Raw genomic sequence first — 12,237 nt, forward strand, 5'->3', positions numbered from 1 at the left:
ATTTTCTAAAACAATTCTTTACAGTGCTTATTGATACAGCATCCCATGACCTGACTAACACGCACATTGCTTTAAAAATTTTGATCTTTGGGGGCATTATACCAGCATCAATATATTTGATTTGACGCTTTATAACATTGGTGCGATAAAAAGCCTTTAATGCTCTTATGACTTCCTGGTTCCATGGTTGAGTTTTGGAGGTTGTTTTGAATAGCTGATGGATATTTGCATGAGTTTGCTAAGAAAAATTGATGAGAAATGAAAATTGTTTCCAATAAGGTACAGTAGGCCAAAATCCCATGTTTGAATGAAACGAAAAAAGTCATAACTTTTTTTCCTTTCATCCATAGGCCTTAAAATTTGGTATATAAAGTAATTGGATGATTATAATTTGAATGAGCATGATTTTTTTTTGTGGTTGCCACGGCAACCCAAGTTGCATAGCAACACATATTTATGCTTGGTTCCAAAGGGTTATTTTAGCCAAACGTTTCTAAACTTGCTATGCAAATTAATTTGATGATTCTAATATGATTGAGCGTAACTATTTGTTTTAATTTACAGTCACACTTTCATACAGGTACACACATTTCCAAAATTGTAAAGATACAAAAGACACGTTTATAAACAAATATCATCTGTGGATGATAAATAAGTGCCAGTTTGAGCAACCGTGAGTTTCCTGTATTTGTCCTTTTGAAATAAGTTTCACAAAATCTACAAGTTGAAAAAAAAACAAAAATTATCTTTAACAAGTTCACAAAAAAAAATGACTACGAAAAAAGCGATGCACTTTAAATATGTAAACTATTATTAAGATGATTCAAATCGTGAGCTTAATGTGTTTGTCTTTTTGGAATAAGTTTTACAAAATCTACAAATGTAAAAAAATTTATCTTTAACAAGTTCAAAATAAAAATGACTATAAAAAAAGCGATGCACTTTAGATATGTAAACTATTAGGTCATAGTTTACATATTTGAATCAACTTAGATTCAAATATGTCAACTATTACCTAACAAATATGTAAACTATAACCTAACAAATATGTAAACTATAACCTAACAAATATGTAAACTCTTACTAAACATAAGACAAAAAAAAATTATTTAGTTAAAATAAAAAGCTTGTAAATAATTGAAACTTAAGTTTAACTGCTAAAAGATAATTATATCAACTCTAAAAATACAGATGCATATAGCTGTGTCAAACACACATTATACATTTTTTATAAGGTAACTATTTGTATTCATTTTTATATAACTTACTGCATGATTGGCCATCTTTACTATAACCACTTAAACACTGGCATGATGCTTGATTATCTGCACTTATTTCACATTGGCTGTTGGTTGGACATTTTAAGCAGCGCACACTGATCTAAAACAGATATAAAACACTAATTTAAATTCTGCATAAATATATTACATACCAGATATTCACAACTTTATTAGCTACTATAAAACTTTAAACTATTCACATTCATATTTTATTACAATTGTCATTATTATAACAAACTCTTATCACAAATAAACAGTACACAAAAACATATACATAAAGAAAGAAATAAACAGTTGATAATAGTTGACTTGAAGCAATTTTTATTACGAAGAAATGTTGAAAATTATTAAATGTTGGATACCATCACACTCCGCTTATAAAAGTTTTTATAAAATTAAACATTCTTATTACATTTACAAAATCAGTATATTTTAAAAAGGTTTTTATAAATGTAAACTGAAAAAAAAAATGCACTAAAATGAGCACAACAAGGTCTAAAAAATGTCAAACAAAGCATAAAACAACAGACATTGCAATGCTCTCAGTCGAGCAGGTTCATGCAGTTAAAGTATATCCTCATCAATACAAATAAATACTACTTTTTTTAAAAAAAAACTAAACAGTGCTCATTACACTTACAATGTGCAAAAAAAAAGTTAAACTTGTAAAAATATAAATATGTAAATGCCATGTATGAATTAAGTGCTATAAGAAGTGGTAGAGGATGTTCTAGAGATAATAAATTAAATAAGCGCATACTTATACAAAAAACCTCTAGAATCAAAATCATATTAAAAACAATATAAAAAATTATAAGTACATATTACATACCAGTCGATAAAAATTTTATTTAAAATAATTATACTATTTTTAAATATTAGTATTCATTTTAAATTATGGGTGTCATTATTATTAATATCATTAAACACAAACAAACACTACAAAAAAAAAATTATATTAAAGATAATAAAAAATCGCAGGCTTGATGTCCGATAAACATTGAAACATGTGACCATATCTATATGGGATAGCATCACATGTGAGTCATACAAATTTTCTAAACTTTTTGGCGATAGTTTGTAAACGGACCAAAAACCATGCACAAATGCTGAATAATACTAAATTCAACCCATAAAAGAAACCTTTTTTAAAAAAAACTACGACAAAACAACTAATCGATTAGCCATAAAATGTGCTAATAAAACTTTTTAGGTTAAACAATGCTATAAAGGTTTTCTTATTCAAGAACTAAATATCTAAAAAAAATCAATAAATTAAACAACAGTTCGCTGTTTTAATTCAATGTGGGGTATGATTACACACCTCTTGCAAATGCAGTTGCAAAAATTAAACTAAAAAAAAACCAATGCTCCAATATACTTATTATTATATGATTAGCAGCAAAAATTATTGCAAATCTTTTTTAATTTACCTATTAAATATAACACAAAGTGCCAAACATGGAGTATATATTCCTCTTGAAAAAAAATGTGCACAAAGTGCCTGATAAAACCTAATTTATTAAATAAAAAAAATAAACCATCTTAAAAACTGTTAAGCTTACCACTAGGATCTGGAGTATTAGGATTCTTTAATTCTATAATAAACAAAATATTACTTTCTAAAAAGAAAATGTTTTATATACAATAAATACTAAGAAATGTGCTTAAAATCAAAATTTCATTGTCTATAACAGAAAGTATATTATTTCAAGTTGATGGAACGAAAGTGTAAAGCTAGTATTTTAAATTCCTTTTGAAAAAAAGGACCTGATAATACCTATTTTTTTAAATTAACAAAAAAAAAGTCATCTTAAAAATTAATAAGCTTACCAGTAGAATCTATAGCATCAGGCTTGATTATATCTATAATAAATGTTATATGATTTTTTTTATCTGTATAGCATTAAAATAGTAAATATTTTTTTAAAGAAAGAAAGAAAGAAAAATAAATAATAATAACAAATATTAAATTTAATAAAATAACTATAACACTAATATGAGATTTTATCAATATTGTTACTCAATAATTACATTGTTACTCTTTTTTTTTTCTTTTCTTATCAACATTGTACTAGTTATGAAAAAGTTGGTTTTAAAAGATGTTTTTTAAACGGCAGTAATACTTTTGTTTAAAAAACATCTTTTAAAAGCAACTTAAGCAAGTGACACATACAATCATCATCTTACAGTTTTTAAACCAGTTACAGCATGAAACAGTAAACTCCTTGGTAATCAAACCACATAGGGAAAAAGAACTTAATATGAATACTAGAAATTTTTAAAATAATAAATTATTTACACATATTTGAAAAGTCCTCTTTCTTAAATAATTATTTAAAAAAAAAATACTTTTTACAAGTTTTGAAAAAATCGTCCACTTACGATTGCTTTTTTGTTTCTAAAAAGATTACTTTGACTTTTTAGAAGGCTACTCATATGACACTTTACTTATCTCCTTTTCTACCTCAGCACAATCATTGATTAAAATTACACCAAAATTTACTCGATAGCAATTGCTTCACTTGTACAGATTTCAAAATCTATATTGACGTCATGGTCAGCAGCTGATTCTTCAACTTATAAACCACACGATCACAGCTCAATGACCTTCTCTCCATGCAATTTGAAATGATCAGCTATACTATCTATATTTCTTGCAAAATGTCTGCCTTTCTAAAACAATTCTTTACAGTGCTTGTTGATACAGCATCCCATGAGATGACTAACATAGCTCATAGCTTTAAAAATATTGATCGTTGGGGGCATTTTACCAGCATAAATATATTTGATTTGACGCTTTATAACATCGGTGCGATAAAAAGCCTTTAATGCTCTTATGACTTCCTGGTTCTATGGTTAAGTTTTTGAGGTTGCTTCGAATAGCTTATGGATATTTGCATGAGTTTGCCAAAATTTATGAGAAATTAAAATTGTTTCCAATAAGGCGCAGTGGGCCAGAATCCCATGTTTTTGGAAAAAAGTCATAACTTTTTTTCCTTTCATCTATAGGCCTTGAAATTTGGTATATGAAGTAATTGGATGATAATAATTTGAATAAGCATGATTTTTTGTGTATGGTTGCCATGGCAACCCCAGTTGCACAGCAACACATATTTATGCTTAGTTTTAAAGGGTTATTTTTAGCCAAATGTTTCTAAACTTGCTATGCAAATTAATTTGATGATTCTACTATGATTGAGCATAACTATTCGGTTTAATTTACAGTCACACTTTCATATAGGTACACATATTTTCAGAATTATAAAGATACAAGAGACACATTTATAAACTAATATCACCTGTGGATGACCTCAATAAGTCAATAACTCCAGCTGGTAAGTTTTTCGTTTTGGTGTGACTTCCTGCTGTCTTTCTCAGAGATGCAATAAATGGATCAGATGTACACAGTAGTCGATTTAACAAAAAACTTGGTTAGTTTTTACACAAGATGATTTTCTTGCAAAATGTTCACAATAGTTTTGAAAGTCTTTATTGCATGCTTCTTGAGCTTCTTCAGATTACATACCAATGAGTAATGCTAAAGTTTTAATAATTTCAGAACCATGGATTAAAATTTTGTGGAGAGATGGTGCCATATAGTACCAAGGATAACGATGAACATAAAGTCGAGCTCTTTTTAAAAAGAAAGCCTCAAATTTATCAGTGTCAATGTTTAAACCGCATGAAATTGTTGCCAATATGATATGCAAATTTAGAATCAGTTCAACATCAATATTTAAAATTTCTGCAAACTTTTCAGCATTTTAAAATGCTCTTCGAGCCGCATTTCCATCATTTCATGTTCCACTACCACCAGATTTCAGAACATCAACTATCAAGCCCATTTCATCTTTAAATCTATTTTGAATTTGCTGTTTGAGAGCCTTTACTTTAGATTTATCTTCTACTGTTCTTGCCTGACAGTTTTTCAAAGTCATTTTATATCCATTATGTAATTAACATTCAAAAAAACGTATCCAAGCATGTAAGGATGATAAACCAAATGAATAACTGCCTGTCATACCCATTTTCAAAACCATTTTTTCAATATCATTTATTGCTTTGGGACTTGCCCCACATATAGTACAACATTTTAAAAAATTTGTAACATCTGAAAGAGCAATGTGAACTTTTCCATTATAGTAATTTGTATTATATAATGTATTTTGATTTTTTTATTATTTACATCAACTTCAGTATCTTGCAAGTTTGAAATCTCAAGCCTGATGAGATCCTCTTCTGATTTAGAAACTGCTGTCGTTTCTTTTTCAAATTTAAAATGCGGAGTTCTACAGTACATTGTTGATGGTGGTCGTGTATTTCGCCAAGCTGAGTACTATTTTCCATTTGAAAAGCCACACAAGTCCAATGGCACTAGGCAAGTAATAAAAAGTGCCTGCTCCTTGTTTAAATTTCTTGTTACTATTCCTTGCAATATTTGTCTATATATGGACTGTCCTGTGGCACCATCAAAGCCTATTTTGTATCTTAGAGAAAGTCTATCTGGAGTGCCTTCAGTGCTAAGGACATCATACAGTGTCTTGCATATTCTATTTGCTGTTTCATTGCTGTTTCATTGCTGTTGATTCACCAAAGCTTGCAGTTTTATTTCAGCTGAAAAGTCTGAGACAGATATATCTGCAGGATAGCATAACAGCTTTGCATCCCGAACATCATTATATGGAGGATATATATCAACTTTTCAACTGATTGATTTCAAATAATTTGGAAGCTTTTGTCAATCTAGCATCTATAAGAAGACAAAGAGCTTCATCTTTAGACATTCTACAATCTTTTTTTGAGGTTTTTTCAATTGGATTTTTTTTTCTCTGTTTAATTTCTGAAGCAAATTGTAACGCAGAAGGAGAATACATTTCAGTTAAGTACTAACTTTATGATTTTTGGTTTTAGTAGTCATCAAAGTTTGCCCTCATTGGTCTTCCAGTAGGTATTGGTTTTAAATTTAAATCTTCAGGAACATGACTTCGCAGCCATTTTTAATTCTTTTCTTCTTATCGAGCCATACTGCTATATGACTTGCGCCACTTATCTCGTTGACGTCTTATTATAATTCCTAATTGCTGCTTGTTGTAATCCAAATTCATAGCATCAAAAAGTTTGTCCACAATACCAGAGTCAGATATTTGTAGTTTATTAGGCTTATGCATAATGAACACAAAGATATCAAAATATTTTATCTTCAGCCTACAAATGTAAAAAATATATTATTCATGAGACATTTGGACAACCAGACATGAAGCAAGCTCCAAATATTTGTATGTTCATTTTAATGTTTATCACATTAAAATGAACATACAAAAGATGTTTTGCGAACTCAAAGAAAAGCCAGAATGTTGGCTCCCCTGCCCCAAAGATGAAACTTGTAAAAATCATGAATAGAGACGCAGCTGACATCCGCCGACAATAGGTAAAATATATATCAATAATGTACATATTGGGTAAGATATTTTAAGTCTCAAATTTCTGGAGCACCTTGGACCACAAAAGTATTTCATTATTTAAGTGAAATTTTTACTAAAAAAAGTACTTTACATATGCCGTGAGAGTTATACAGAAATAAATAAATTTTATAAAAGCCAGATTTTTAAGCTATAAAATGGTATATAATGTAATTTTTTGAAAAAAAAATTTTTATACTTTATTCAACCACCTGGCCCACTGTGTAAGAGGAAAGCTTAAATAATTGCCAGTTTGAACAACCGTGAGTTTACTGTATTTGTCTTTTTGGAATAAGTTTTACAAAATCTACAAATTTAAAAATAAAAACCTTTAACAAGTTCAAAAAAAAATGAATATAAAAAAGTGATGCACTTTAAATATGTAAACTATTAGGTAATAGTTTACATATTTGAATCAACTTAGATTTAAATATATCAACTATTACCTAACAAATATGTAAACTAAAACCTAACAAATATGTAAACTATAACCTAACAAATATGTAAACTCTTACTAAACATAAGACAACAAAAAAAAAATTATTTAAAATAAAATACTTGTAAATAATTTGAAGTTAATATGAAGTTTAACTACTAAAAAATAATTATATAATAAATATTAAATAATAAAATAATTAAATAATAATTAAAACTCTAAAAACACAGATGCATATAGCTGCGTCAAACACACATTATACATTTTTTATAAGGTAACTATTTGTATTCATTTTTATATAACTTACTGCATGATTGGCCATCTTTACTATAACCACTTAAACACTGGCATGATGCTTGATTATCTGCACTTATCTCACATTGGCTGTTGGTTGGACATTTAAGCAGTGCACAGGGATCTAAAACATATATAAAACACAAATTAAAATACTGCATGAATATATTACATACAAGATATTCACAATTTTATTAGCTACCAGTAGGATCTAGAGTATTGGGATTCTTAAACTCTATAATAAACAAAGTATTACTTTTTAATCACTTAAGATAATCTGATAAAATAATGAAGCCAATTCTCATAAAAATACAGATGCATATACAGCCACAGATAATGATAAAAAAAATAGCTGAAAAAACCAAAACTTATTACAATTTTGAAATGATTTATTACATTTTTCTGAAAAGAAAATGTTTTACATACAACAATTACAAAGAAATGTGCTTGTAATCAAAATTCCATTATCTATAACAGAAAGTATATTGTTTCAAGTTGAAGGAACCAAAGCGCAAAGCTTAGAGTTTTAAATTTTTTTTGAAAAAAAGGACCTGATAAAACTTATTTTTTTAAATAAAAAAAAATAAATCATTTTAAAAATTAATTAGCTTACCAGTATGATCTATAGCATCAGCCGTGATTTTATCTATAATAAATATAATAAGATTTTTTTATCTGAATAGCAACAAAATAGTATTTCTTTAAAGAAAGAAAGAAAACTGAGAATAAATGATAATAACAAAGATTACATTTAATAAACTAATATGAGATTTTATCAAAATTGTGACTGTCGTTTAAAAAACATTTTTTTAAAACAACCTTTTCATTGAAATGTTATTTGATTTGAGAGTAAAAAATTTGAGCATTTCTTTGAAATAATTGAGTTATAAAACTTTAGTAAGTGACACATACAATCATCATGCAATAGTTAATAAGCCAATTAAGGCATGATACAGTAAACTCCTGGTTATTCAAACCTCCTAGGGGACAAAGAATCTACTTCGAATAACCGAAATTTGTAAAATAATAAATTGTTTACAAATTTTCAAAAATTTATTCTTATTACATAAAGCTTTTATTTAAAAAAAAAAAAAAATTTATTACAAGTTTTGAAAATTACTGTTGCTTTTTTGTTTCTAAAGAGTGTTTATCAAACATCTTTGATACTAGACTTAGCGATTGTTGGATTTTATTATAGTCAAAATATTTGCTATTATTGTTAAAAAAAAATAAAAATTATAAAGTATCTCTATTGCAAGTGCAATCTCTGATAATTTTGACTTTTAAAGTGGCTAATCATATGACACTTCACTTATCTCCATTTTTACCTTAGCACAATCACTGATTAAAATGACATCGAGATTTTCTCAATAGCAATTGTTTCACTTGTACAGATTTCAAAATCTATATTGAAGCCATTTTAAGCAGCTAATTCTTCATCTAATAAACTACGTGATCACAGCTCAATGACCTACTCTTCAAGCAATTTGAAATGATCAGTTTCACCACTTATATTTACAATCTATATTTCCTGCATAATGCCTGCCTTTCTAAAACAATTCTTTAGAGTGCTTGTTGATACAACATCCCGTGACCTGACTAACATGCTCATAGCTTTTACCAGCATTAATATATTTGATTTGACACTTTATAACATTTGTGCAATAAAAAGCCTGTAATAAACTTATGACTTCCTAATTCTATGGTTGAGTTTTGGAGGTTGTTTCGAATAGCTGATGGATATTTGCATGAGTTTGCTAAGAAAAATTGATGAGAAATGAAAATTGTTTCCAATAAAGGGAAAGTTTAAATAAATGCCAGTTTGAACAACCGTGAATTTACTGTATTGGTTTTTTTGGATTAAGTTTTACAAAATCTACAAATTTAAAAAAAAAAGTCTTTAACAAGATAAAAAAAACGAATACGAAAAAAGCAATGCAATTTAAATATGATAACCAATTGTATTAATTTTATATGACTTACAACATGATCCGTCATATAAATAATAACCACATCCACATACGCATATTGCAGCATTTTTTATAGTCATCACACATTTACTGTTGACTGGGCATACAAGCAGCGCACACAAATCTAAAACATAATTTAATTATTTTTTACAACATTAAATATTAAGGTTAAATGATGTTGTAAAAGTTTGTTGTAAAAATATACAATATATATATATATACAATAATTACAAAAACATAAACTTGTGATCTATATTCAATTGTCTATAATAGAAAGTATACCATTTTAAGTTAAAGGAAACAAAGCGCAGAGCATAGAGTTTAAATTCCTTTTTAAAAAAAATGCCTTAAGTACCTAATAAAACTTATTTTAATAAATAGAAAAAACAAATACAGCACAACAAAAAGAACTTGTAGCGGATATTCTTATGACAATAAATTTTATCACATACTTTTATAAAAAACCTCTAGAATCTAAAGCCTATAAAAAATATTAACATAAATAATTATAGGCACATATTACATACCAGACAATAAAAATTTTATTTTAAAAAATTATACTATTTTTAATTTATAGTATTTGTTGTATTGAAGTGGATGTCAAAATAAAAAAACATTACAAAAAAAATTAGATTAAAGGTAGTAAAAAATTGCAAGTTTGAAATCTGATAAAGATTGAAACATGTGACCATCACCATAATAGGATAGCATCACACTTTACTTATAGAAGATTCCCAAAATTTTAATCAATAACTTGTAAATAGGAAAAGAAACATGCATGAATAAAATTTTCATCCGTAAAAGAATCTTTAGAAAAAAAACGACAACAAAACAAATAATAAATTAATTGCTAATAAACAAAGGTGGATAAAAAAACTCAGGTTAAACAATATGAATGTTTCATATACAAGAACTCAATATTTTTAAAAAATTTTAAAATCATGAGAATAATTTAATTTTTTTAATTTATTGTAGGATGTGATCACACACCTATTGATACAGTTTAAAAAAGTCAACTAAAAAAAAAAAAAGCTGAAACGAGTACCACCAGGTCTAACTTATGTCACACAAATAGTAAGTGACTGGAGATCCGCTACCTGCCCCAGCTAAAAATGAGACTTTTTGCAAGCCCGGCCCCAACAAAAGTATAAGATATAGCAGTGGTTGAATTATAATACTTAATATATTATAATTTTATGCTTACATTTACTATTTATTAAGTACTGGCATATATTTATATATTTTCAAACTCTAAATTATTTCCAACAAGATTGCAAGAAACCACTATTAAGTTATGAGTTACTTTAAATACGGAATAAGTTAAAATACTAGGAAACGTATAACTAAAGACTTAAAAAGTTGTCAGTTTTAAAAGTTAGGAAAACATGAAAATGGGTAAGAGTTTTAAGGTTTTTTTGATGTTCAAGGAAAAAAACTGGATTAATAAAAGTTTTTTCTAGCATGAAGGGATAAATATAGGAAAATGATGCAACTTGTCAAAACAAAAAGCCAATATAAGAATGCCAACAATATTCCGATATTTTTTCAGTAAATAAATAATCTTTGTTGTGTGACAAAAATGTGGAGGTTAAGTCCAGAATTTAAATCTAGAGGCCACTGCAAGCCTTAGGCTGTTACAGAGGAGAGACCGGATTTAAAATCGGCTGCTTGTTCTAAGTAATTAAAAAGTTAAGATTTTTTGTCAAGAAAAGAGTGTAAAGTTGAGACTTCAGCAAACAGAACCACTTTAGATTTGATGAAGATCGTTATTGTAGATAAGAAACAATACAGGAGCAAAGATAGAACCTTGTGTTACCCTTAAAATTACTTGAAATAAAGAAGAGGGTAGGCTTACAAGAATAACTTTACTACTGCATTTAGAAAGAAATAATATTATATCCTCAAAACCTTTTCATAAAGAAACTAATAACAGAGTGAAGACTAATGGTAGGATAGAAGTAGAAAATTAGAAAAGTAGGATTGGAGAGGAAAAAAGCATTTTCTAGAGTTTTGAAAAATTGGAACCACTTACTTAGCACTTTTTAAAAGTTTAGCAAAAATGTGAAAAACACTTTTTTAAAACTATGAATAAAATCTATATTGGAGCACAAACTGTAGAAGTGTTTAAATAAAAATTAACTTTACCAATGGAAGCCAGAGTAATTTCCATGTTTAACAATGTGTTAATCTGTTCAACTGTGAGGAAGAGTAGGGCCATTATATTCAAGAGTCAAATCAGAGCAAGATTTCTATACAAATAACTCTGCTTTACTCTGGGGAGATGTAAAAAGATATGAAAGACCCATGAATTAGAGAATAAATGTTAGACTTACAAAAGTCTCTAGAACCTAACATATGAGATAAGATACAAGATTTAGCTCCTACTATATTTAATCAAGTCCTGCCCCTGCCCAATTTTTGTATAATTATCAAACAGATAATTATACAAAAAATTATAAGAAATATTTTTTAACCTATCTGTAACATTGAAATAACAGGAAATATTTCATTTTCAAGTAAATTAAAAAAAAAAAGCAAAGCTTGAATTTAGAATCTCTCTTTAAAAAAAAAAAGGACCTAAAGAGCCTGATAAGAACTAAGTTATTAAATGAGAAAAACAAATCATCTTGAAAATTGTTAAGCTTACCAATAAGAGCTGGAGGATTAGGATTTGCTGATACTATAGTAAAAAAAATATTACTTTTTAATCTGCATAGCATTAAAATAGTAAATATTATAATAAAAAAACTAAACATAAACATTAATAACTAGTTATTAATGTTTATATGTCATTT

At 27.5% G+C, this 12,237-nt stretch overlaps 1 protein-coding gene across 20 annotated transcripts in view; it reads right to left on the minus strand.

Moving 5' to 3' along the window:
* The window catches only part of LOC136089273 (adhesive plaque matrix protein 2-like), a 68,266-nt gene that overhangs the window by 29,677 nt on the left and 26,352 nt on the right, over window positions 1–12,237 (minus strand). For 7 of the 20 annotated variants that reach the window (XM_065815123.1, XM_065815121.1, XM_065815124.1 and 4 more), the window contains 6 exons: window positions 12,090–12,122; window positions 9,456–9,566; window positions 8,086–8,118; window positions 7,486–7,596; window positions 3,114–3,146; window positions 2,846–2,878 (listed from right to left, as the gene is read on the minus strand). In XM_065815123.1, coding sequence (XP_065671195.1) covers window positions 2,846–2,878; window positions 3,114–3,146; window positions 7,486–7,596; window positions 8,086–8,118; window positions 9,456–9,566; window positions 12,090–12,122 — 354 coding nt within the window. The remainder of the gene's footprint in view (window positions 1–2,845; window positions 2,879–3,113; window positions 3,147–7,485; window positions 7,597–8,085; window positions 8,119–9,455; window positions 9,567–12,089; window positions 12,123–12,237) is intronic. The other 13 variants (XM_065815137.1, XM_065815133.1, XM_065815132.1 and 10 more) reach the window with 3 other exon arrangements.

This window comes from Hydra vulgaris, chromosome 13 (assembly GCF_038396675.1).
Source record: "Hydra vulgaris chromosome 13, alternate assembly HydraT2T_AEP".
Lineage (NCBI taxonomy): Eukaryota > Metazoa > Cnidaria > Hydrozoa > Anthoathecata > Hydridae > Hydra > Hydra vulgaris.